Genomic DNA, 27,564 nt, shown 5'->3' with positions numbered 1-27,564 from the left:
TACTTGAGATATGTCTGGTCATGGGAGTCAATGCAGCAGCTCCTGGGCACTGTCACTTTCAGGCTCACACTGCCAAATGTGTAAGTCCGTTTGCTTTCATAGCTACATTATATGGAAGTGTGAAGAGTGAAAATTGTGGGAATTAGAGCAAGTTTAAGATAATTTTAAGACGATTTTACAGGACTGAGGGCGATCCTGTATGGCATGTTGACCAGTGGACTGGTCTGGTAATGGCCTTACCTGTATGTTTTATAACCGACCAATTGTATTGTGTTTTTTTGTAATGTTATTGCACTAATAAAAAAAAAAAAAAAGGTTTCTACGTTGAAAAATGTGGATGGAGTTGAAAGACGGAATAAAATAAAGATTTAAAAGAACACAGGTGCTTTCAGCATTCACACCCAACGAACGCAGTATGCATGAACTCAATGTAAGAGCTAAGAACTTTATGTGATGGGAACAGTATGCTGTATTGTAAGCAAACAAACTGTAATATTTGTTTTTTGATACGGTCATAAAGATGAAAGCTTTTATGCCTATTATGTAAAATGTGTGCCTTTGGCAGCTTTAACCTACAAATAGTTGCTAAGACAACAGACTGTACGGTGAAAGGAATAGATTTGAGGATTATTCTTACCTGGTTGGGTCCTGTCACACACAGCGTTCCCTGCTCACTAAGTGAAAGAGTTTTGTGGTCGGACCAGTTGACTCCCTCCCTTTTCTCCTCCAGGTCCAGGTTATAACTAAAACAAGCAAACAAACAACACATGTATTTCTTTAGTAACAGCATGCTGGAGGACACAAACACAAAAAAGCCATTATCCAAACTTAAAATCTAATTTAATGCTGGATATGAAATAGGAGAGGGCAGTTTTTTTCATATTTGGATATTTTAATTTGTATGCTGTATTGTACTGTATATGTTCTATACTGCACACATTATTATCTTACACATGTTTATATTTATTATACCATCGCCTTTGTTGAGAGAAATCTTTTTTAGTTGTTTTCTCTGAGGGCAACCCTTCATCTTCCACATACACACACTTTATTTTATGTGAGTCTAATTACAGAGGATTGTTTGTGGTTTCATAATCATTTGTAAGGGCAAGTAGCAATAGCATTCTATTAATATTACCATAACCATAAAGTGATTAGGGTTCTATTTTAGAGGAGGTTCCTGTTGCACCCTCCTCAGGCCAAAAGGGGGGGTGGGGGGCAGACAGTCTGAGCACCAACAGTGAAGGAGGAGTTGGCCATTCCAGTTTGGAGAGAAAAAACATCTACAAAAGCGTCACAATAATTTTCTCAATATTGCCTAATATGAATGTGCAATTTAGGCATATTTTGTTCTTTTATGGTACAAATGGTGGCAGTTCAAAAACTGACTGGGAAGCAAGAAAACCTTCAAACCTTCATACTGACCACATAAGTCCCTTGTTCAAGCAGCAATTATAACTCTTTTTTTGTTTATAATGGTGGCACCCTTTAGTGGCCATAGTAATTATGATGGGAGCAAAGCAGAAAGTTAAGGTGACGAAGTAGAAGAACGCCAAGGAGGCAGGTTGGGGGGGTGGATAGGTCAAACAAACACAGGACTTTTCACCCAGGAGACCAGGGTTCATGCTGCGTTTGAAGCCCTATGGGAAGTTATGTCGGATTTGAACCCAAACCACAATCTTTTTCTAAACTTAACTTATTGGTTTTGGTGCCAAAACATAACCAAGTAGTTTTTGTGCCTAACCAAACTGTGACCGTTTCACAACACTTACAACGTGTTTAAAACCACGACCGTTACAGTCCTTTGGTTTAGATATGAGGACAGAAACTGCTATCAGGGTCGTACTTCCTGCCAACTCTATGGGTGCTAATTTATGAAACGCTACTGCGGCTCGTATTAGGGTGTAGGAATAATCAACCTATATTGCCGTATGGTTTGGAGGACTTGTTGGTACTGACCCTGGACCAGCGATGCACCAGCTCCGGTAGTTAGTGTGTAGTGTAGTCAGAGTATAGTTAGAGTTCAAATTTACTGGTATGAACATGGCCACCAGACTCGAGACAGTTTTTTTTCCCACAGCCATCAGCACACCAAATAAACAAAAAATCAATTACTGCCATCCTGCAATCCACTAAGCACTTGCTGCACTTTAAATACTTTTATATTTATCCATTTATTGCATTTGTATCCCACTGAATGTCCTCTGTCTTGTGTTTTTAATGTTGGAATGGATCACCTGAGTGTCACAACTAATTTCGTTGTATTCCTATGTAATGACAATAAAGGCTTTTTATTTCTATTCTAATATGTTTGGACAGTTTCAAAGGCCCTTTTCCTCCGATGACTGAAAGCTTTGTTTTTTGCTTTCCTTTTGAATGAGAGTAGATTCTTACCGTTCATCCTGTAGTGCTGACCTTTGCCCCATGGCTCTGTGCTGGAGAGCTGGACTCTGTTTAGCTGAACTGGCTCCAGATGGAGGGCCCTTGTATTCTAACATATGTTTCAGATCACAGAGATTAGTGCAAAAAATGCCAATATATATTATCCTTCAACAACATGTTTCATTTTCATTTTAGGCTAAAAATGTTCATCATTTAAAACTCTTTAACAACCTGATGAAAATGTAGCCTGTAAAAGTATACTGGCATTAAAACTGGCATGCATTTTATTTTCCTTCATTTGATTCTTTCAAATAAACAGGGGGCTCCTTTTTCAGATTTGGAATACCTCAATTTACAAAACTCTTGATACTGATACTAAAATATGCACATCTTCTTAATATGTGCATGGTTGATTGCTTTGTTTACCTGGCACCATAACTCATTTCCCCATGCAGAAAAGAAAGAATTAAACAGAATTGATCACAACAACATACCACTATAGTATGTGCATATGTGAGCACACAGATTGATACTCACCGTCCTCAGGAACCACAGTGAGGGTGACAACATTGCCGGCTTCCTTGATAAGCTGAACAATGTCATTGTGAGAGAGCTCAATGATAGAGCGCCCGTTGACTGCTGAGATACGATCTCCGACGTGCAGCAGGCCGCAGCGGTCGGTGGGACTGCCTTCAATGATTCGGCCAATTTTGTGTGGAATAACTGAAATGGCAGATATGAAAAGAAAAGAGACATCACGACCCAGATTGAGTGGCCAGTGTGAAAACCTTGAAATATATCTAGAAAGCCAACATAATGGTTGACTTCATGGTCAAAGCAAAACTGCTCTGTTTAATGTCTTGATTTCTTTATGCAAAGACTTAGAGAATGTATCAGCTACAAAAGAGAAACACTGTTTCTTCTATTCGTCTTTAAATTGGGATTACTATTAAATACACAGCAGCTAACAGAAACCCCGGTGAGTCTCCTTCAGTGATGGTTAACAGTGTTCAAATCCACATATGACTCTTTAGTTTAAGCCTACACCCCAGCCCGTACACTCCGCTCTGCATCGGCCAATCTACTTGCTGCTCACACACTGCGAGGGACACCTAATCACTCAATGAAATCTCAACTGTTTGTTGTCCTGGCTCCTACATGGTGGAACGAGCTCCCCATTGACATCAGGACAGCTGAAAGGCTACACATCTTCCGCCGCAGGCTAAAAACACATCTCTTCCAACTGCACCTTAGCTAAGAAGATGATGGTTATAAAAACTAAACAAACTGCACTTACATGTACTTACATGCGACACTTTGTAGTTCAGCTTATTTGAAGCCAATGTACTTCTTCTATGAGATTCTTGCTGTTCCGTTTGTACTTTATCTATACTTTTATTGTATAAGGCCAAATGTTTATTGTATAAGGCCAAATCTTTATGTATTTATTGATAGCTTAATCGTTTTATCTCATTTTAGGGGGACCTCTTACCACCAGTCCAGGGACAGCGGATATAAAATAGCTTCCAGGCTGATTCCGGCACATTTTACTTTTATGTATTATTAGTGTGCATTGTCACTGATAAATTAACCTGAAAATAAATAAATAAGTACGTTCATGTTTGAAAGCACCTACTGGAAGTCGCTTTGGATAAAAGCGTCAGCTAAATGTAATGTTATGTAATGTAGTTCATAGCCAACTGCTAAAAAACTATAATACATCATATCTTACCATGACACCTGAAAAACAGTGATCATTGAATCTTTCTCCTATCGTCTATGATGTGTCTACACTGCTGCAGTTTCTTAAGGATTTTATCTAAATTAAGTTACTCATCCATTTTGCACTTGTATCACTTGTCAGAAGGGCCAAAAACATTTTTTTTCCATCTATAATACTGTGCTAAGCTTAAAACATAGATGAGGAAAATCTTAAAATGTTAATGCAGGACTTGAGAGACTAGACTTTCACCTCCATGCGGCGGTTTACTCTTTGAGGTGAGGATGACAAAGCCAAAGCCCTCAGAGTCTTTGCGGTGGAGTGTGATGTCAAAAGACTCATGGTCCAGAGCGCTGGGCATTGGTAGGCGAGGTAGCTTGGGAGAACCGTTCACCAGCACTGGAGCCATTTCCTGAGCCTCTTCATCTGTCGCATCTGAAATAAAAGGATCTAATGTATTTGTGTTTGGTGCAGCTCTGTTTGTATTTGTGTGTGTAGGTGTGTGTGAGTTTATTTATGTGGCCATGTACAAGAGATATGCAAATAAAAGTGTTGTCTTTTAAGTCTATTATAAACAAAGCCGTGAATGTTGTGTGATTGCCAACGGCCAATGGCTACCGGTGACTATGTTGGTGGAGAAATAACTACTTAAACATTCTGTGCATGGCCTCTATTTCCTGAATCCCAAGCTGAGGCTGTAATAACTTGTGATAAAAACAAACAGCATACCCAGTGCTCAAACAGTTTGTCTAGATTTTCCACTGACTAACTGTGAGATTTTGTGAATTGTGCCTTTTTTCTTTGTTCAGATATACTGGTTGCCTGCTCAAACTAACTACTGTGTTCATCATCTATTTTTTAACCAAAGGGTCCGTGCGCCAGGCGCATGGTTCAAAAGGGTTGTACTTAGTGTCTTCATTAATTCATAGGTGTGTTTTGGGCGTAACATGCAATAAACCAATCAGAGTGTCGTCTCCCATTCCCTTTAAAAGCCAGTCACATTTGTACCTTGGCGCATTGCTATTATGATTGCGGATTTGCACCGTAATATTTTTATTTGCAATCTCTTGCATGTTTGTGTGCTGCTGCGCTTCCCTGTGTGTGTGTAACAAGCATAGTGTGCGCACACTGCGCACGAGCCTAGGCGCATTTTACTAATTCGCTGTTAAAATAACAATGAAATGCTGCGCTATTGACTTTAGAGCAGGTTTTTGTTGGTCAGTGGCACGATCACTTCCCGCTTCCTCAAGAAAGCAATACGTCAAGAATTCACCTGAACACACCTCCATGTAAGACCAGAACGCCCATAGGCGCACAGATGGGCGCAGATGCATTTGCTATTTCAACGACGTGGGCGCTCGGCGGGAAATTGACAACTGCGTCGGTCTTAAACTAGCAAAGACACTTGCGTCGGGCTTTGCGCTGCGCCACGCTGGGTGCAAGATAGGGCTCCTAGGGTGTTTAGAGCAAGACAGTTTTCATGATCTTAACACACTGTAGGATGGCTCAATTTATTTGATTTAATAAAAACACATCAAAACACAATTTCTTCCATTTAATAATATGGAAGTGTGAGATTACTACTTAATAAAATGCAAATCATTTAAATTGGGTCAGATGTTGTTCTGCTTGTTACTCACCTCTGTAGATGACCTTCCTGCGTATAGTCAACATAACTTGACCATTACGGGCAGCGTTGGTCATTAGATCCAGCACCTGTTTGTGTGAACGACCTTTAACCATCACACCATCGATTCCAATGAGCTCATCTCCCGCTCTCAGACGACCATCCTTCTCTGCAGCTCCGTTGGGTACAATGGCCCCAATGTACACCTGGGGGAAAACATTCTGATAGAGGGTTAATATAATGGAGAACTGGCCTTTGAGAAAATAGATCATTTAATGGTTATTAGAGGTCCCATATTATGCCCATTTTCATACTTGTATTTTGAGTTTCCTGTAGAACATGTTTACATGATTTAATGTTGGAAAAACATTACTTTTCTCATACTGTCTAAATATACCTGTATTCATCCTCTGTCTGAAATGCCTCATTTTAGCACCTGTCTCTTTAAGACGAAGCCTAGTCTGCTCTGATTGGTCAGCGTTTTTGGGTCTTACCCATCTGCACTCTGGGCGTCTCTGCACTGTCATTACAGCCAGGGAATGACTGTAACACCACTGTGGCAGCACTTTCTACCTATATATTGTATAGTTGTGACATCACAACCATAAGGAAGTCCTGACGGATCGTTTAAAGGCACAGTTTCTGAATAAATAAAAAACTGAATTATTAATTTTGGAGTTCCACATCAACTGCTTTCTTTATAGTCTAATCTTTCCATAATAGAGATTAAAATACTTACAATATGCATACATATACTTACTGGCTGTTGTGGACCTTCTCCTCCCAGAACACGGAAGCCAAAGCCTGTTTCAATGTCTCTCTTTAGAAAAACATCTATGTCTTTGGTATGAGGCTCTGTGAATGAGTAATACTGAGTGAGGGATCCCACTTTGAAGTTGAACTGCCATTAAGGTTGAAAAACAACTTCTGTGAACAACTGATGGTGTGTTGGTCTTCACTTACGTCTGCTCTCCAGCAGGGCTTTGGACTTTAGGTACATCTCTGTGGCATCTCGTTTAGGGGAGTCGGCGGAGCGCAGGGTGCTTGTGTTGGAGTGGTAAGGCAGGGCCTGGGGGGCTGAGTCTACGATACCATCCAAAGTCTCTGTACTGGCTGTCATTTCCTGTCTCTGAAGAGAAATACATGTACCATCAACACCACGTATTGCTTTTGAACATATTAATTTTAGATGTTCATTAGATCACACATCCTTTGTTATTCACCTAAGGACATCACACATTGTATTGTCTCTACAGCTCATTACCCAAGACAAGTGGCTGAGCATCTGATGGTGATAGATTATATAAAGCAGTAAAGGTAATTTCACTGGGGGGTTTTGTTTTTATTTAAGCAAAGACTGTGTTACTTTACATTCCTTCAAGTGTTTTAAAGGCTAAGGAATGAGATTTTAATGTAATTTAAAATCCACACGGGAGAAACTAAAGATTTCCCCGTGGTTGTGACAGGCCTATTCAGCCAGAAAGGGCAACTACTTTATCTAAAACTGTTGTATTAATAATACCACCATATCTAAAGAGGCTCATCCATGCTTCATTACCATTGCAATCCCCTGACAATAGCCCTAAGAATATGAATACTGAAAGGAAGTAATTAAGACCATTTTTCAGAGCAAACAAAAGGAGGCGCCCAGAAACATAATCAATATTCAAATTTATTGCTATCATTTAATTCGATGCTACAGAGGCTTACTGGTTAAGCTGAAGGACAAAACACTTTGAAATTCAATTGAGGGATAAGGCCCCAAGGGTAAACAATATTGAGGAAAAAGGAAAAGGTATGTTTTTTACTCACAGGCTTTAGACTCTTCACAGGTGATGTTTGACCTATGGAGAGACATAGATAGACAGGAATATGGTAAGAAATGCAGATTTGATTGGGAACAACAACAATCACTCAACCACCATCCACCAGATGGCACTGCCTCTCTGACTGAGAAACAGCAGCAGTGAGCATAAAAATAAACCAGTGAGCTGCTCTAAACTCAAGAGGTGCTCCATTAGGGAATATGCATCCATGTGCGATTAAAGATACATAGGGAATATAAAGGAGGTACATGTGTTGGAGTGCTGACTACATAGTGGAAGCCCAATGCTGGGCTAAGGAAGCGGGTGAGAGCATTAGAGATTCATGCATATAATTCAATGACCGATAATTCTGTTCCCTCTCTCTTTTCTTCGCTGTACAGTACACCCACACAATCCATCTCAAGCGCTCAGATTGTTCCCTACAGATCATCTCTTACAGCCCCCTTCCCCCCCTCCCATCAACAGCCTGCATTAACTGGATTAACAAACAGTGCTCTGGAGCCTATAGCCCTGTGGGGCCGGACCAACACTTTGCTTGATGAGGGGTTAATGGAGCCTGATTTAAAGGGGAGACAGCTCCGCTCCGCTTCTCTTCCGCTTCACTGCGAAATTCCCAATCCAACATCAGAGTCATCATATAAAAAAATCTGTGCGCTATGCACACACCTGAAACACACCCACTCACACCACTCTTTTCCTTCCATCCTTTCTCTAAGCTCTGCTCTTCTTCTGTTCAGTGATGCCCACTCACAGAGATCCTCTTCCAAACCAAAGGCCATTGTCTAATGAGGGTTAGCTAGCATTAGCTCTTCTATTGGGCAGACTGGGTAAGGCTGAGCCCAGCTATGTTTTGACTGTGGGCTCATGCAGTATGTATAGGACAGAGTTTAGGACATAGTGATGGTGGCACAGCAGTGAGGGTGAGTGCTGTGGCTGTTCGGGAGAGGAGAGAAAAGGGTTAGGGTGCGGCTAAGGGGAGGAGGCCCCTGGGGAGCTTCCATCTATAGACATTTAGCCAAGGCTCTTTAAGCGGCCATGGATATAGAGGCAAGCAGAAGACCCCTACGCTCCGCTGATGTTCAAAGCCAATCCGAGGTTCATCGACTTACGCAGTAAATCCCTGGGGTGGCTGAAGATGTTGTAGGAGACATTTGAAGGATGCCTACTCTCCTCCCTCTCTCTTTTGGAATCAAGCACAGCCCCACACTTGTGTGTAATTCTCAGACTTGTAACAGACTGCATTACGCCTCAATGGCAGTCGTCATACACAGAGCTGGGTTGAGTGAAGATACATGGGAGGAATGTTCGAGAAATGCTTGAGCTGTACAGTTTGTAAACACAAAGAAGCTGCATGCGATGGCAAGCAATAGAGCTCAGTCGGATCGAGTCGGATCATTGTATGGAACAGCTTCGGAGGTGCAGGTGGATCTTTTCAGCTAAAAAAATGGCAGCAGTCTCATTGTGGTGATCTTAAACAGACCACAGACACAGTGGCATCACCCAGGCTTCTACAGAACAACAGTGTGTGGTCAGGCAATGCCCAACCAGCCACAACACCACCTCACCTCCTGTCAGCATCAGCACGCTGACCTCACCTGCCCTGGGCACTGTTGAAGTTGTATTGACAGCAATAGCAAATTACGTCACACACACGAGAGGGCATTAAAGCTTGAGAATGAAGGATGAAGGAAATGCCATGAGGAAGACTAAGATACAGGCAGAGAGAGAAACAACAACTCAGATATACAGCCATTTAGTCTGCCATAAATAGATCTACATCAAATAGATAGCTACATCGACAGACAGATGACAGACAAACAAATACAAAAATGTATTGTTCTTTCAGTCTCTCACCTCCTCGCAGCACTAGCACGTTAACCTCGCTGCCCACTGGTAAGTCTTTGAGAATGTCCACCACTTGGGCGTGGCTCAGCGTTTGGACATTTTGCCTGTTGATATCCTTAATGACATCTCCTTTCTGCAGGCCACGGCACCATTGGGCATCCAGGATCATCTTCACCTTCTGGCCCAGCGGGCAGTCAGCAATGGCAAATCCGAATCCTCCAGGCCCCTTGACCAACGGCACGTTTACAAGCTCCGGCTGCAGCATCCCTGTTGGCGCATCTCCACGCTCCCCCTGCCTCCCATTGGGCAAGGCCGCCACAACGGGCCGGCCGCTGGCATCCGTAGTGACATAGTGGAGCTCCTGAGAGGAGCCGTGGAGGACGTCGCCTTTCACCAGCAGCGGCTGTCCGTTGATGAGGGGCACGGCTGTCACCACCTCTCCACCATGCAGGGCCTGCTGGGGCTGGGTGGCCGGTGGGGGGGGAGGAGGTGGAAGAGGGTCGTCGCTGTCGAGATCCACATCTGGAGGAAGTGGGTAGCCACGGCAAAGAACCATGTCCACATACTGGTTGATGGGAATGGATTGGAACATCTGCACCACCTCTGGATGGGTTTTCCCCAACACAGACATCCCGTTAATCTCAACAATCACATCACCTAAAACAGAGGGAGGAAAGAAATAAAGTGACGGGGGAGTTTTTCTTCTAGTATTTAATCTAGACATCACTTCTTCTTTGGAAAGCACTTAATCTTTCCTTTGTCAGATGGATCTTTCTTCTAAAATGTCCCTTTCCTCTTCACTGCTCTCTCATATTTTTATTTTGGCAGCTCCCTGTAACTCTTCCTGTTCCTTTTATGTTCAGTCTACCATTTATTCCTACTTTATTCCTGTCCCGCCTTTATACCATTCATCGTTTAATACACACACACACACACACACACACACACACACACACAGCTGTTGGTTTATGCAGGCTGCCGCAAGGCAATGGGAGGATCAGAAACTAAACAACGAAGACGTTACATGGCTTCGCACCCACCCTAATCAGACTGTCTGCTATAAAACTGTACCCTTGATAGAGCTGGAGTTGTTGTTATTGCCTTGTTGAACTCATGGGACAGTGTGAGGTTAAGTGAACACTACAGAGGTCAAATTAATACCTTCAGGTGCATCGTGGTAGCACAGTTAGCTGCAAAATATATATTTTTGTAATATCGCAGAAAGCTATGAACTCATAGATCTTTCAGCCAGCTAAATTAAGTGTTTATTAGAACAGGAATAGCCTTTCTGTCGTGTGTGTGCATCTGCAAAGGTTTTGCTCACCAGACGCCATCTTGTTGTCGTGGGCAGCAGGGCCGTCGCTAAGCACGTTTTTCACTTGCAGAAACTCATCTGTGCGGTCACCTCCAATGATGGTGAATCCAAATCCCTGGGAGCTCTTTTTCAGTGCTGTGTGGTACATCTCACCATTTAGTTCACTGGGGTCTGAAGTGAAGCCAAACACACGTCCCTTACCTGCAAACAAAGTGCATATGTAAGCATATGTGTGTAAAATGGTTTTATGTGTAAAGAGCGCGTGGGCAGGGACGTGTACTATAGAGAGAGAGCCTGAGTGAATGACAAGCTTTATTAAACACAAGCGATATCGCTAAACAGAGCTCGACATCAAACTCAGCAACACAGATTAATAAATTCATAACCCTCTTGAAAGACAGCAAAACCCATCCATGTCTGCATTGAACGTCGATGACACACATTATGTGCTGAGGATCAACATAGTAATTAGTCATTTTTAATTAACAGGCATAATGTACATGCCTTAACTAGATAAACCCATCAAAAGAGATCGAGACCTTTTTGTGCAACCCTGCAGAGAGAAAAAAAGAGGACTTTGTGACATGGTGTTTTTCACTGACATTTCATAACTTGAGCTAGGAACAACTTAAGGTCAGTGGCAACATCAATATGGACCAGCAGCTTGGCTGTGGCATACGCTATACACTAGATAACCGACTGTCAGGGTTACACTGAATTAAACTGAGCAGCAGCTTCTCTATCTGTGGTATCAGCACTTTAGATCATGGACACATCATTTTTCCCTTCGTGCCTGATGGTCTCTGGCCTGGACTGCGTTATAGCTTCAGCTCAAAAACACTAAAAGTGAAGGCAGCCGGTGATAAATGATGCACATCCCAGCAACTGTGCTGTATATTGAGAGAATGTGATGTGGCTGTCTGTCTCTGGAATATCATTATACTTTTAGAAACGGTCATCATTTTAATAAAGAAGCTACAAGTTTCTTTAGAAAGTTCAAAGAACTGCAGCAAAACGACTTGCCCATACTCCATACATCAATTGATTATTATAATTTTTTTCCACTAAATATTACTTATCATATGCGTGTCAGCAATAACAATAAATGTATTTAATTATAAAATGCCAAAGAATGTTCACTGTGTTTATAGAAATGTGATAAAACATTAAAGCTGCAGTTGGTAACTTTTATAAAAATAACCTTTTGTCATAGTTGTTGAAAGTGTCACTATATCCTGACCGTAGCACATGAGACAGATAATCTGTGAAAAAAATCACATTCCTCTGCCTCCCTGTAGTGCTCCTAATGACATTTATAAGATTCCACCGCGCCTGAAGAAAACAACCAATCAGAGCCGAGGAGTCTCTAACACTGTGTCAATGACTGCTCGTTAACTGCAATCAAACAGTCAAACTAGGCACCGCTGATTAAATATGAATCAAGATTCTGAGACTGCATTGCCTATTTCTCGCCTCAAATGTTTTCAGAAACATATTTTAGTGTACTGTTCAGCTTCAAAATGAGAAGGTTTGCGACCTGGCCGCCATGTTGAAAATGATCGGTCCAAAGCCATATGTTTCAGCAAATATGACAAAAACTTATTTTTATGAAAATTACCAACTGAACCTTTAAATGAGCATTACTAATTTAATAATTAAACATATAATCAAATCAGTCAAATCAAAAATCAATCAAAAATAACTAGTATTTGACTTCTTCTCCAAAGAAACAATGACACTGCCCAAAACAGAATTGCATTGCCACCACGCTAGTTAAAGATGACTACTCACTCAATTAGAGTTTGTGAAAATATTCACAAATAACAGTCGAGGATAGGCTGGAGTTATTGTCGACAAATCCCATCAAAAGACCAAAACCAACAATACTTTAGTCTGTCCTCCCAAACCCATAAATTCCTACAGAAAATAGAAATCTGTAAAAAAACAAAAACAAAAAACAACTAATAGTTTTATCAATAGATAAAATAATAACAGCCAGTTAATAGTGCTTCTGTTGACGACTATTTCTGCCACGATCGTTGCATTAGTGTGTATTAATGCCATCAGGATGGGGTATTTGATGTTGACTTAAAATAAACTAGAATGTCTGTGTTGATGGTAATGAAGGTAAATGTCACACAGTGTAACAGTGGGCTACACAGACAATGCTTGTTAGTAGGATTTATTCATTGTTGTTGATGGTCTTTTAATGACATTTGTTGACAGTCAGAGAATTATATGTATCACCATTAGTGGTTTAAGGGTTATGAGTCGTGCCTGAAAAGGGCCCTTTAGCTAAATTTACACTTGCCACTTTTATGTGACTTTTAAGATTTGAGTCTAAAACTGGATTTGAAAAGACTGCATCAGTGCATATGTATGCCTAACCTGAAAATAACTGCTCAGTGTATGTTAATCTAAAGCCGCATATCTTCTTCCAATTCTACCTCTTTATCTCCCTCTGTTGCACATGGTGATTGGACAATGTGCAAATTTTCATATCTAACTGTCAAGATCACAACAGCAGCTTTCTAGTTTGGCTGGGAAGTATCAACTGCACATTTCCCCTCTCATTTCTTTTCAATTTTAAAAACACTCTATAACTTTCTGAGGCTTGTGTGAGGAATTTAAATTTAGGCTCTCTCAAACTATCAAATGGTTCAGCAGTCATAAACATCCAGGGCAGACATGAACGGCTGTGAGTGACTGTCACTTATCACAGTCAGAGTGGACTCCAGATGTCCGCAAACTGTCTATTCTGTCGCATGGATCAAGCAAAGCTCATTTACATAATCACTCAAATTGCCTGCTAAACTCAACATGTTGTTTTTTTCTTCCTCCTGCCAGTTAGTGCTGAAATAACAATTTGACTGCAGGTTTGTGTTTGATGAAACAGGCAGGGGTAATGGAGGGAGAATGAAACAGAGAAAGGAAGTGAGTGTGGCGTGTGCGAGCCTGTACTTGTGTGGGAGAGTTCAAGGAAGGTCTCCGTGCCAATGTTGGTGGGCAGCCTTTGAAAGCCAGAGACAGACAAAACCATCAGATCCACCACAACAAACACCCATGGTGTTTGATTTTTCGTGTGTGACTCAATTGCGTTGTAAATCTCCAGCGACGTTATTCAGCATAATTGGGAAGACATCTTTCTTAGTACATCAATGGAGCAACGGCGGTTGATGTTTCCAACAATGTACCTTCAACATCACAATTTAAAAATAACTGTCGTTGCAAGACCAAGATTTGACTAGCAGGCAAAGTACCATGCATACAATATAGATCAACCAAAACAAAGTAACCTGTAGGCACAAAGCCTGGTATGTTGGCTAGCTGACACACACCATAGTATAGTCTCCTTTGCAGGTTTAGCTGCAACACCACAGATAATATGGGCCTCAAAATTGCCAATATTCAATAGATAAATAATACTCACATGAAATAAAAAAAGTGTTGAAAAAGGGCATTTTGGAATAATAATAAAAATGTAAGATAAGTTTTAAGAATTTATTGAACTATTTACAACATGTATATCTGTATATATTCATATGTCTTAATTATGCTTTAATAGCAGTAATTTATATGATATAAAACTCTCTGGGACCCCATCTTTGAAAACTGTAAAAATCTGAATTCTAGCCTGAGGTGTAACCGTCGACTGATGCTTTGGCTTCATCATAGCAACCGCCTGACAGCTCACTAGGTTGTGTAATCGGTAATCAGGGGCGAGATGGCGGTTTCCTCAGTCCCCACACACCTGAGCAGAGATATGTTTATGCTTGGCCTCTCCGACGTGCTGTTCTACCAGCTGTTGCCACATGCACCGCTAAAAGCCGGCCTCCTCCCCTGCATTCCCTCTTGCACACCCTGAAACCCAAACAAGCCTGTCTATCTCCACTACTGCAGCACTGTAATCTATTATACATCCATTGTAATGAAAACACACTTAATTCATAATGTTTATTGCAGGGGGAAAATGGCTTGTCAACCTAAAGAACAGACCATTACTGCAGCACTGACACAAACCTGTGTTATACAGTATGAGCAAAGTAGGGCAAAGAACAGGTTCATTTTGACAATCTATTATTGTTTGAGGCTACAAGAAGGTTGACACGTTCAGCTGACCTTGCATGAAACACTGGCATTCCTTAATGCTTTCTATTCCCAGAAAACATATTTATCACAGCACACTGACTAAGGTGAAAAGGGTTGGCCCTGAGTACAGAGCACAAGCCAAAGTAATTAAACTACAATTATATTTTAGACAATTAGCTGATGCTCGTGTCCAGAGTGATTTAAAGTGAGTACAGAAATAGAATAAGCTCAGTGAAAATGTTACATGGCTCCAATAAAGCCAAAACTACTCCTGTTGTTCTTGAACATCATACATAATAGTGAAGTAAACACTAGGTCAAAAAATATTGGCACAGTATGGGAAGAATGTTCGTACAAACAGCAGCAACAAAGATTTTCACTGTAGAATACCGTATCACTTCAGTTTTACTGAAATTTCTTGTGGTGTTGTTTTCACCCAGACAAACAAGTGAATTGTGAGTGTGAAAGCGAGAAAGCTGGTGGAAATAACTGTAGTTATACATGTACTTATAAACCTGAGGCAGATGTCAAAACCCACTAGGCAGGGTGCAATGCCTCATGATGTTTTCTAAAGGTCACTGTCCCATGTGTTGAAGCAAGTTTTCATGAGTGAAAAATCTAATACTCTGTGTCCTTTATTTAACTCCTCTGCAGTTATGAAATGATGGAAGTTTTTTTCCCCTACTAACAGTCTAAATGGAGAGGAAGTAGAAGGGGGAGGGGGGGGGCTGTGCAGTGCTCTTTTTACCTTGGGAAGGTGCTGCTGCGGCTTGTTGTATCGCAGCCGTCTCCTGGCTCAGCTTCTTCTTTGCCTCCAGGACCGGGTTCTCAAACTGGGTTTTCTGGTTGATGTGGCTGCAACATTAACAGGCTCAGATTTAAGAGAAGGGAACTGCAAACACACACACACACACACACACACACACACACACACAATATATATACACACATACCTCTGACTTTTTGAGCTTACTGTGCCACTTTTCTGAAATTAATTATGTATGCAACTTCCCTACAAAAGGAACCATGATTTTCTATTAGAGGGATGCTATAGTGGCGCCATTATAAATACATTCCTAAACACAGCACACATACAGTAAAGGCTGGCTTGCCTCCTCTTTATGTGGGGAAACTACTATGGCTTTTAGCAATTTAATATTGTAGGAAATGAACCCCCCCCCCCCCTCCCCCGACTGCCAACAACATCCTGTTCCTCTACAACAAGGTAAACAGCCTGTTGTCCCTCTGGCATACAAACCACAGCCATTGTATCATAGTTAGCTCATTTCAAGCTACAACACTGGAAGCTATAAGCTCCATCTATATGCCACTGACTCTCCTAGTCCAAACAGTGAGAGCTTCTCTCTTGTGTCACTTCCACCTACGAGGGATGCTTCTGCAGTCTGAGCAATAAAACAACGCGAGTGTTCCCATTTTCTTTTTTATCACAACAGATTGCTTTCCTTCCAGCCCCCTCTCTCCTCCCTCCATGCATTCTAGTTGAAGGTCTCCCCACTTCTCTCTACTGCTGTTACAATGGCTGTGTTTCGCTGATTTCCTGCTGGGGTGGCAAGCACAAAAACACATTTTGCACACAGACAAACAATAGGCAGAGACGTGTACACAGACTCACATTCTGCACACACACAAACAAACACACAAACACTGTCAGAACACAACCAGAGCACAATCAGAGTTGTGCTCACATGCAGGTCACTGGAATGTTACCCACAGAGTTTCATTTTGCCACCCACTGATAAACCGACTGATCACAATCTTCAACTGCTCTCCTCACCCAAGATGAACGAAAGGAGCTGTGTGCTAAATCCATTTGCAGTAATGAATTACAATTACTCATGTTACTGTAACAAAGTCGTTTCGTTATGTACTTGTACTTTGTTGAGTATTTTTAAAAATCGGTAATTTTACTCTTACTTAAGTAGTCATATCTCACTAAATTTAAAGTCGCATCTGTTACAAAGTAAAAACCAGCAGACAGTCAGCTGTCAGCGGGAGGGAAGGGTGAGCAACAATGGTCGCACCCAGACTGGGCCTAGTATTTAGTGAACAGTACAAATGCACAACAATGCAATCAAATTAGGGATCACATTCTTATGGGTTATGGTTAGCAATATTGTACCTCCGCATAAGGGGTCATGTTGTGGATTGATATTGACCTCCCTCCCCTTTTAAAAATGTAACACAGTACCGTTTACTCAGAGTAACTTCAACTGACCTGCTTTTTACTTTTTATGTAAGTAAATTTGTACACAAGTATTTTTACTTGAGTAAAATGTATTTAAATTAACAGTACTTGAGTACAATATTCTAGTACTCTTTCCACTGCTGCCCATTTGTTTATTTTTAGAACGTATTGAATGCTGGTCTAATGCTAATGTACACTAAGCAGTGTAATATGCATTTGACTGACCCTTCTGGTGAACTGCGTCGGTGTGTCATGTGCATCTGTGAGTAAACATTTTGCACTGTTTGTGATAATGGCAGCTGGAGTGCTTGGAAAATTATATATTTCAATAAATCAATAAAACTTACTCAACATAATATGTGCCGTACTGTGGATCGTCAATTTCCTCCCAGCCGTAAGGTAACTCTGCAGACAGAAAACAGTGCGCCATTGTGTTATGCAAAGATGCAAATAGGGAGCACACATAACAGAATGGAAGACAGAAGAGAAAGAGCAGTGTCCAGCAGACGATCATCTGGGAGTTGTAACCCTTTAAACATTGTGGTAAATTACAACAGTAGTTACCAGTGTATTTATTTTCCCCCTGACTGGGACGTTTAGCATAAGAAAGTAGCCATGAAAGTAGCATGCAATGATTTAGTGAGCTGGCTGGAATGGCTGATGTATGTCATGCCCTGATGAACATACAGTATCAGGCAGAGAGAGAGAGAGAGAGAGAGAGAGAGGGAGAGAGAGAGAGAGAGAGAGAGAGAGAGCGAAAGAGAGAAAAGAGCTCTTCATGCAAGAGAGGGCTTTGGAGTAGCTTTTCAGAAGCCACACACCAACTAGCTTTCTGTCCGCCAGTAAAAATCCATTAAAACCCAGCTGGAAAGGTCCCACTCCTTCAGTCGTGGCCACTCTCTGTCTCTGTCTGCACTTAAGCCCACATTAGCATCCTGGGGATACAAAGGCACGTCTGGAATTCCTTAAAGTAGACCCCAGCTCGAGGTAAATTAGGCCACATGACTGTGAAGCTGAGGGTTACACTTAGGTGACATGTCAATTCAAAGACTAGTTATATTTCACTCTGGTTGGTTATTTGATTAAATGTGTAAAAACGTGTGATGGATTATGTAATGTGGGGCATATACAATAGAGGTATGGCCATGTGTAAAAACATGTGCAGTAGTTAATGGAATGACTGTATGCTTGAGTTCACCAGCTGAGTAGTGCAGCCTACGTACCTCCATCCTCACACTTCTCAGGGGGCTTTGCCTTCTTCGCCAAGCGGGGGTCCAACCACGTAGTTGTCTTGGTGTTATGACTATGGAGCACAAAGAGCACCCAATAAATATCAACTATAAAAGACCTGTGCCAGCAGAGAAACCGCTGCTGAGGCACAAGCAGCCAATAAAAGGATGATGCCAGTATTAAAAAAACGACAACCGTATTCTCCAGTGTAATATGCTTTGATAAGAGACTGGATTCATCAACAAACATTTGATCCATTGGTTTACGTCCAGCTGTCACATAACAGTGTTTATGGTTAGGTGCCCTTTTCAGAAGGGAGAAGGAAAAAAACCTCTGAACGTGAAACCCGACAAACTTGTTTATCCTCAAATGTGTTCAACAACTGGGGTGTGTAATCAGGGGGAAAATCACAATGGTCTTCTAATATCTTTAGAGACAAGTGGCTTAGAGCCAAAAATGAATAAAACACACGTTTGCATGTATGTACAGTACACCCACACACAAATATAACTCTGAAAGAGCGCAGCGCTTAACATGTCTTTATGTTAGGTATAGAAGACACTTGAAACAACTATGGCAGTCAATGGGAATAAATCTGAGTATTTACACTAAGCTCTGAGCTTTACTTACACAATAAGTGGGGGGCCTGAAATGGATTAGTATGTGTATATTTTACACAATTAACTCTTTCTTTCCCTTGTATTTTAACGTGTTAGGGTGAGGTTGAGCTGCTATTTTCTGTTTTTCTTTCTTTTTTTCTTATTACTCAGTTATGACAAATTATGTCTTAAGCAGATCACAAACCCATCGTTCATTAACATCACACACCCAGGATCAAACCTAACCAGGGTGTTTGGCTAATTAGATCCTGGTTTGATACTAACAGAAACATTAATCTGTGTTTCATTATGCATAAAGAAGATATCAGGAACTGAAATGCTGTATGACATCAGATATACAAACACTTTCATTTTTAACATCGCATCTTGCAACATACCCCGCTGCAGTTGTAAGATGACATGATTTACACAAGTAACAAGACTCAAATCGTCAGTTGCCCTACATTTCTTCCCTCATCATCCAGCATAGAGGCACAACTACACCTGATCAAGATAATCAAAAACACAATAAAAAAAACATATCTACTGCAGCCTCATCTTACTGTTAGGGCTTCTATTTTTATATAGCTTTCTAATTGTGAAACGACCCCAAAGATGTTCCTACTGACAATGCAACTTAAACAGTGCACAGATATATATATTGATGTATACATACAAGAAAAGGCTAACTGTATCCTAAAATAGCTTTACTCAAACAGGAATAATTTGCATTTGTTGAGGACTCTCCAATGGCGTCCAATGCAATATGCACCAACCACCAAGGCAAATTCCTTTTAAGTATTAGTTACTTGGCAATACATCCTTTTCTGATTCTGATTTGTTTGAAATAAAAAAAATTAAAAATTAATATTGCTGGACAAACACTTTTAACTCAGTTGCCAGTTTATTAGGTACACCTAAGTACTGTGGCAAAATTGTATGAAGTCTAACTCAACCTTAGGATGATTTTGGAATGTTGTGTTAGTTTGTAATAATATAAGAAAGACACGCTGTGAATCCTCATATTGGAAGAGGATGGAACCTACAAGCATCTGGCATTTTTATTTAATAAATCTCATAAAATGAACTAATTGCTCATTAAAAATAATGATTCATCACAATTGATGCTTATTAATTAGTCAGTTGACGTATGTACTTCAACACTAAAGGGTCTCATGGCCCGTGTGGGTTGTGTCTTTCACTTACTCTATAAAGTAGACCATGCCGGTCTCAGTGTAAGCCATCTCCCAGTTAAGGGGTAGGGGCTCCAGGCTATCATCGCGGGGAAGAGAGCTCCATGTGCGGAAGTCCATGGTGCTGCTGGACTGGGTGTAGCTGGGCACCGCTTTCCTCCAGTCTGCCCCTTCTTTGTGATCTGTAGAGCGAGAGAGCGAGAGAGAGAGAGAGAGAGAGAGAGAGAGAGAGAGAGAAGGGAAAACAGAGAAGACGGAGCGGATGGTTAGCCTGCAGGAACACCTTTGCCCTCCTGTTTTCCTGTGTGCTGCAAGGGAGTGGAGGAAGAGCTGATGTCACACATAGGATTTGCATGTGAGCGATGGTGTTCGTGTGTGTGTTCCCAAAGGGCTGTTTTGCATTTGCATGTGCACACAGTGTTAATGTGTATGCATGTGTGTATATGTCCATTCCCTGTGTGTTGCAATGATAGAGGCAAGGATTCACATGAGAAAGGTCCATTTAAGCTCAAGGCGGTTTCTGTATGCTGCTAATACTTTACTGCTGCTCTTCACCTATATACAATTGCATTTGTAGACACATATTCATAAGAAACTGCTCTACAATGAACATGAAACATACAACAAAGGCCCTCCTAATTCACTTAGCATTTCATACCTTCCCTCAGAAGATGGTTACAAAGGGATGAAACACAAGTGCTTTTTTATCCCTTTCTTTTCATTTGGAGCCAACCTGTTACGCACACCATGTTTCTGGAGGATGTATTTAGAACAGAATAGAATATACTTTATTGTCCCAGAGTACAAATTTGTCTTAAATTGCTCATATTATGCTCATTTTCAGGTTCATAATTGTATTTAGAGGTTATATCAGAATAGGTTTACATGGTTTAATTTTCACAAAAACACCATATTTTTGTTGTACTGCACACTGCTGCAGCTCCTCTTTTCACCCTGTGTGTTGAGCTCTCTGTTTTAGCTACAGAGTGAGGCATCACACTTATGTTCCATCTTTGTTGGGAGTCGCACATGCGCAGCAGCTAGGTCAGCAGTGCTAGCTAGTCAGAAGCAGAGTATGAAGGCGTGCCACGCTAGCAGCTAGGCGAGCATTATAACGTGTGTTACAAAGTGACGCACGTTCGTCACGCAAGTAAAGGCTGGACTACAATAGAGCTGTTTGAAGCAGTTTGTGAACAGTGTTTTCTGTTGGAGATGGTAAGTCCCTTTGGGGTGGACTTTGGGATTTTTCACTTTGTAAACCTATTACATGCACAAAAAAGATATACAACACAATAAAAGGAAAGGGAAAAAGCCAAAAAGCATAAAATGAGCACTTTAAGCACTGTGCTACAATCTGTTGCTTCACAACACAAATATGTAACCGAGAAACACTGATCAACATAAAATCAACATAAAATCTATCCGAAACATAAATGTAAAATATTACCAAAAAGATCATTCCACCTGAATTTTAGATTGAACACATATTTGCTTAAAATCCAAACACAGAGCCGCTCTGTAGCATCAACATCTGAGTTAGTTGCTAAAACACTTTCTTCATTTGCCTCTCTGATCAAAAACGCACACTTGTGCTTCATATTTACAGGCACAAACACACAGAGTGAATGCACGTGTGTGGAAGAGACATACAAACACTTGGAGAAGCAGCCTGAGGGCAGAGCCTGAAGGAGAGCTGAGGTCTTTAGGGTTCACAGCAGGGTGAGGGCTCACTCCACAATACAAGATGGGTTAGAGAGGGATTGCTGGGGAGGGGGTAATAAGGACAGTCTTGTGGAAAGATGTGGAAATCTGCAGTCAAGAGTTTAGAGACTTAGAGCTCACATTTTCCATTAACCTCTTTTTTCATTCGACCATAACTCTGCCCATCTATGGCTGGTCTGAGACTTCTCTGTATCAACTCTGGGCTGTAGCAGAGCAGTCATTTGTGACTGGTTTCTTACCATAAAAAGAACTCCTAAATGTCTGGGCATCGTTTTGTGTTTGATTTCAATATGACAGAGCGGTTGGGTAAACAGACTTTGGATTTCTGTGAATCCTTTGTACAGCTGAGCAAGCAGTGTTTGAGCCGTGACTGTCAAAACAATGTTTCATTCGGAAAAGAAAAATACCTTTTTTTAGCTTCAACTTGCCTCAGTATTAAACCCAATTCTCTCACTATGAAAACCCAGGTATGGTGCACCGTATGTAACCCATTTCTGTTGTGTGGCTGTTCTCCTTGTGAGCATTAAGGACATATTTGTTCCTTAGAGAGCTGAGGAGTTGTCCTGATTGATCACATACACACTGTCCTGCTCTCTGGATGACACTTTCTCAAGGTGACCTGTGGTACGAGGTATTAGAAGGTAACAGTAACGGCATTGCCAGCGGAAGATTTCATCAGTGTCAGATCAACAGTGTGGCCAGCACATTTGAATGTGGTGTGTGTGATTACTGTCACTTTAGAGACAGCATGTCAGCCATGTTTAGTCACTAAGTGACTCAATAGCAGATCAGTATTACATGATTTGTTCATCCAAATTACAACACATTTTCTCACTTAGCTTTTGTGGTATAAACGCATGCAGATATTTTTAGTTTTATTTGCTCAGGTTTTGAGATTAACTGTTGACAGTTAAGTCTGCGGATTATCCACGGAAGAGCTGTAATTACTGTCTAATCTGCTGATTATTTTCTCGATTAATCCATTAATCACTTAGTCTATAAAACATCATAAAACAAGTTCCCAGAGTCCAACATGCATTCTATAAATGTCTTATTTTATCTGAACAGTCCAAACACCAAAGATATAAGTAGGGTAGAGTTTACCATAATGTAAGACAAGAAAAAGCAACTTCAGAAGCAAGTCTTCAGATATAAGACGCTGAAACCATCAAATGATGATCAAATGGTGTTTTGCTTGAAAAATAAACAGCGGGTAACTGATAATTGTTCAATTCATTTTCTGTTGATCATAAATCGAATTGTTTTAACTCTAATCCAGAATAAGTGGGGCACTGTTTCTGTTTCTGTTGAATTTTCAAAGCTGTGACCTAGAGTGGTTTATAGGACTGCTTGCTTCCTAGTAACCGAGAGCTGACCTGGGGACACATATTGGCCCGGGGCCTAATTATATTCATTACAATTACAATTCACTTGGGTCAAAGAGGGCCCGGTTCTGTTGCTGCAGGTCTGTGTGCCAATATGTCTAAAATATGAGTATATCCAATGGCTAAATCTATTTGGGTCTCTTGAGGTCAACTGCATTTGGATTGGATCTAATTATAGCCTTCTTGGGATCCTCTCTACTGATGGCACAACAAAGACAATTCTACACACCTCTGGTTGTCTTGTGGTAGAAATTTCAGGGACAGAGAAAGATATTTAAACATCTATACAAACAAAGCTAAAACTGTCTGCATTGCTAGATATCAGTGGTAAGTTTTAGTAATAGGTTTTGTAATTAGGTTGGTTCATTTAAGTCTCATGTTAGTTCTTAAACACTAAAAAAAGCACTACCTACTTAACTGCACCAGCAGTTACATATACCTGTGTATCAAATCTCCTTCCACTGGAACTGAATAAGGAAATAAAAGTGCAAGTACAATTTGAACTGGGTGTGCAAAAAAACTAGAACCTTGAGTGACAAATGAATGAGAAGCGGATGATCAATCTGCTCAGGAAGCTGTAGTCAGACAATCTTTTCATGCTGTTTTAAGTGATGATTGAAAAGTGCACAGTACCGTAGTGTCCTCACACACCCAATTGGGTCCATCAAACTGTACACAATCTGCAGCAAGCCAAAGTCTATATGTCTTTCAAGAGACAGTGACAATGGCCTCATGTGGCAAGTTCAAAACCAAAAGGACAAAGTTTGCAGAATGTCCGTTATTTAACGTGACATTCTGTGGTTTGACATTTACTGACCGGGCAATCCATTGACCAGCGGTGGCCTCTCATCATCATCTTCCTCCTCAGGGACTGCGCTGTCCTTCCTGTCCATCTTACTGACTGAGGTGGTGCGTTTCCTGGGGACCTCGCCACCGTAGTCTTCATCAAACAGCACCTGATCCACCAGGTCAGGCTGCACCAGGTTGGGCTCCGCTGGAGGCTTCGGGGTCCCATAGTAGTTACCTTACAGAGTGAAGCAGAGAGTGGAAGAGAAGAGAGACTTACTCATAAAATAATGCAACTCCAAATAGTTAAGGAGCAACAGAAAAGGCAGTTGGAGAGCAGACCAACATGAATCAGAAAGGGATTTATTGCCAAGTAAGTAACCCTTATAAGGAATTTGCCTTGGTTGTTGGTGCATTCATAAACATATTACACATTAATATGAAATTAAAAAAACAAATACAGAAACAAATATAACTGTTTAACATTAAGAAAGAAAAAAAAGCATATGGATTAGTAAAGGATGTGCCATTAACTGTACAATATAAAATAGAATAGTCTTTACAGACAACGAAATAGGATGCAGTCCTATCATGTCAGAACATCGGCAAATGTGCAGCATAGGTGAATAAATAAATAAAAGAGCAGCTAAAAGTCACTATAAAAATATATTAAAAGAGACAGAAGTTGTTGTTTTTTTAAGTAAAGACAAAAATACACAGACATACCACACATACAAGACATTCACTGCACGATCAATCCCTAATACTCAAGCAGTGTTAAGTGCAGTTATGGCTTTTGGATAAAAAAAAAAAGTCTTTGTCCATGTTTTAATTGTCCTAAAACATCTGGGCAGTAGTTTAAATGGAAGTTATGTGAGGAAGGGAGACACAGTCAGAGAAATCATCCACTAATTCATCTGATTTAAATCAGGTTCAGAAATGAATCCTCTAAATGTCACACACCAGCACTCACGGTTCAATATTTACACGTGTCAGAGTTCTGCTTCCTCTGCATGATTTTCACATCTCTTAACCCCCTGCTTTGTTTTTCCTGGATAACTGCACCGCAGGGCTGTCATGACTCATGTCACATTAAAATCACTTCACTTGGAATTTGCTAGCAACTAATTACACTGATCATTGAATACAGCAATTATCTATGTCTCAGCTTGCTTTTTTTTCCTAATGAAGAAAAAGCTTGTGTTATGGATTATAAATATTCAGTGGGATAACAGCGCTCCGTAAAGAGAGGGGATAAAGTGCAAAACTTTGTTAAATTATTTGCTCATTTAGCTCATGGGGTGATCCATCAATGTATAGCTGGCGAGCAGTACAGAATGCAGAACTTAATTTAGGCGTATAATAAGTAATTATTCAACCTCCATTAGGATTATAAACAATGTGCATAATAATTTATATTCCTACCATTATTTGTTTGCTAAATGCTCCTCTGTCAGATGTATGTATGCAAAAATATGAAATGAATCTTTCGGCAATCCATTTGTTAAGTGAAATATTTACTCTGTTCTTACAATAAGCGATCATCAAATTGAGCCTACTCAGCTAAATCACAAATTCTAATTAGATTAATTAAAGAATAGGGTGAGATACCACTGGGAAATAAGGATTTACAGAAATTTAATTAGCCTCTATAAACTCGATCTTACTTTCAGTTGGACCATGGTATTACGGAGCTTTGATGTACTTAAGCGTAAGCATGCAGACATCACAAGTGCTGTAGTGTAGAAGCAACATTTATCAACTCCAGATCTTTTTATAGCTCGGTACAAAGACGGGAAAATGTCAACGCGGTTAATGCCAGGAAGAACAGAGGGCTCTGAGGAACACATGACAGCCATTCCGGCAGCGTTACAGCACGGCACAGTAACACAACAGCTTTTTTGATAAGTGAGTCCATCTCGAGTGCGGCCTCATCTCCTCAGGCAAGCCAACTACAATACATGGCAAACTGGGTTAATGCAGCTATGCTCGTCTTCCTCAAAGCAGTGGAAAGGTTGAGGAGGAGAAGGAGGCTGGATGAACGCCAGCCTCTCCCCCCCTTGTCGCTCGACTCTCTTGTGTTTACTAAGCGACACTCATCCGCATTTGTCAAAGATGGCTTCATTAACAGGGGTGGCACAACGATAGCAAGGAGAGATTGGGTCTGCTGGCTAATCCCCGCCTGTCTCCTGACGTGCGCTTGCATTCATCAGCCAGACGCTATGCCTGTGATTAATTACTTACAAACATGTCTCTTGGCCCCTGATAAATGTGTGTCGCAGATATAGAGGTGTGTTAAGGCAGTGCGTCAGTGAAGATTTGTAAGACCGTTTTCCATTATAAATGGAAGGAAGCCTCGTAAGCTGATGAGCAAGGGAGCTTGTCTGACGTTACTTGTGATTCTCGTGTCACAGGGTTGATGAGCCAGAAAGAGCGAGCCTCTTCTTTCAAAGTGCGCCCAAGCAATTTCATGGTGATGGAATCAGCTCCCAGTAATAAAAAGACTCCTGTTTTCAAGGGCACTATATATCCATAAGCTACACAAGGTCATGAGTACACTTTTTTCTCTCCGAGATCATGAAGAGACAACTATAGTCACAAAGCCACACAACTGTCCACCCAGTACACCACACATTACTACTAATGAATGAGTTCTGCACTGCCATTTCCATCTAGTTTAATCTCCAGGTCTGTTTTCCTTCCTCGTTAAAATCAGACTCATTACCACAATGGGGATCCCAAAACAACAGATTTAACGTGATCTCAATTTGGCAGAAATTTGCATTCCCTGGTAGCCGATTAAAGATGTCATTTACCCCAAAAAAACAACCTCTGTGTGCAAAATTTCATTTTCCTGGCAGCTGTCCCTCCAGTCTTGCACTTCACTGCAGGACTATTTAGTTCTTGTCCGGCTGCTCTGTTTTGCTCTCAGAGAGTGACCCAACCTGAACCTCAGAGGCGCCAAGACTGAGGAGGGACCAAGAGCCCAGAAAGACATGCTCTCAGCACCTGGCGCAGATGGCGGATGTGTCTGCTTAGCAGGCAACCTGGGACCCTCCAGACCAACATGGAGCAGCCAGCATGTACCCTACCAATCATAGAGCAGAGCCTGTACCCACAGAAACAGTCTGACACTCGCTATGCATGTGAGTTGTGTCCTGACTTCTGTGAGGATGTGGATGTGTCAACACGGTCATGGATGGCAGGATGATAGATAAAGGAGTCGAGGAGAGGGTGTTTAAATTGAAATGTGTACAATGCAATAAAATGACTCCCATAAAAGATTTTTCGAGATAAGAGAAAGAAACGTTGAAAGCATGAACCATTAACATAATGAGCATTCAGGCAAGTCATGTGGGACTATTAGTGGGACCATTATGATTAGCTAAGAATCCCATTAACTCAATACCTTGAGTAACACTCACCTACTGTTCACTTATAAACTGAAGGTAATTAATGAGCTATTCACAGAAGGAAAGAGAACCATGTAACCTATACAAGTGGATGTTTGATGGTTATTTTCCTCTTTTCAAAGAAAAAGAAAGGCACGTGATTCAACCACGAACAAATTGAGTAAATGGGGGGGGGTTCAGTGTTCAGTTCTGTCTCTGGGATAATATACTCAAACCTTCCAACTTT

General features: G+C 41.0%; 1 protein-coding gene across 4 annotated transcripts in view; it reads right to left on the bottom strand.

The window, feature by feature from the left end:
• Positions 1–27,564, bottom strand: part of magi3b (membrane associated guanylate kinase, WW and PDZ domain containing 3b) — a 144,422-nt gene that overhangs the window by 9,798 nt on the left and 107,060 nt on the right. Inside the window, exons 4-18 of one of the 4 annotated variants that reach the window (XM_078249098.1) lie at positions 23,957–24,163; positions 20,046–20,214; positions 18,234–18,313; positions 17,358–17,415; positions 15,553–15,659; positions 10,725–10,916; positions 9,410–10,057; positions 7,542–7,573; positions 6,693–6,858; positions 6,490–6,584; positions 5,743–5,950; positions 4,355–4,552; positions 2,920–3,105; positions 2,395–2,491; positions 638–743 (exon numbers count right to left, since the gene is read on the bottom strand). In XM_078249098.1, coding sequence (XP_078105224.1) covers positions 638–743; positions 2,395–2,491; positions 2,920–3,105; positions 4,355–4,552; positions 5,743–5,950; positions 6,490–6,584; positions 6,693–6,858; positions 7,542–7,573; positions 9,410–10,057; positions 10,725–10,916; positions 15,553–15,659; positions 17,358–17,415; positions 18,234–18,313; positions 20,046–20,214; positions 23,957–24,163 — 2,549 coding nt within the window. The remainder of the gene's footprint in view (positions 1–637; positions 744–2,394; positions 2,492–2,919; positions 3,106–4,354; positions 4,553–5,742; positions 5,951–6,489; positions 6,585–6,692; positions 6,859–7,541; positions 7,574–9,409; positions 10,058–10,724; positions 10,917–15,552; positions 15,660–17,357; positions 17,416–18,233; positions 18,314–20,045; positions 20,215–23,956; positions 24,164–27,564) is intronic. The other 3 variants (XM_078249099.1, XM_078249100.1, XM_078249102.1) reach the window with 3 other exon arrangements.

The sequence above is a fragment of the Sander vitreus genome, chromosome 4 (genome assembly GCF_031162955.1).
Source record: "Sander vitreus isolate 19-12246 chromosome 4, sanVit1, whole genome shotgun sequence".
In the NCBI taxonomy this organism is placed as follows: domain Eukaryota; kingdom Metazoa; phylum Chordata; class Actinopteri; order Perciformes; family Percidae; genus Sander; species Sander vitreus.
Note: the sequence above shows the minus strand (reverse complement) of the source record. Positions and strands in the feature narration are given on the sequence as shown.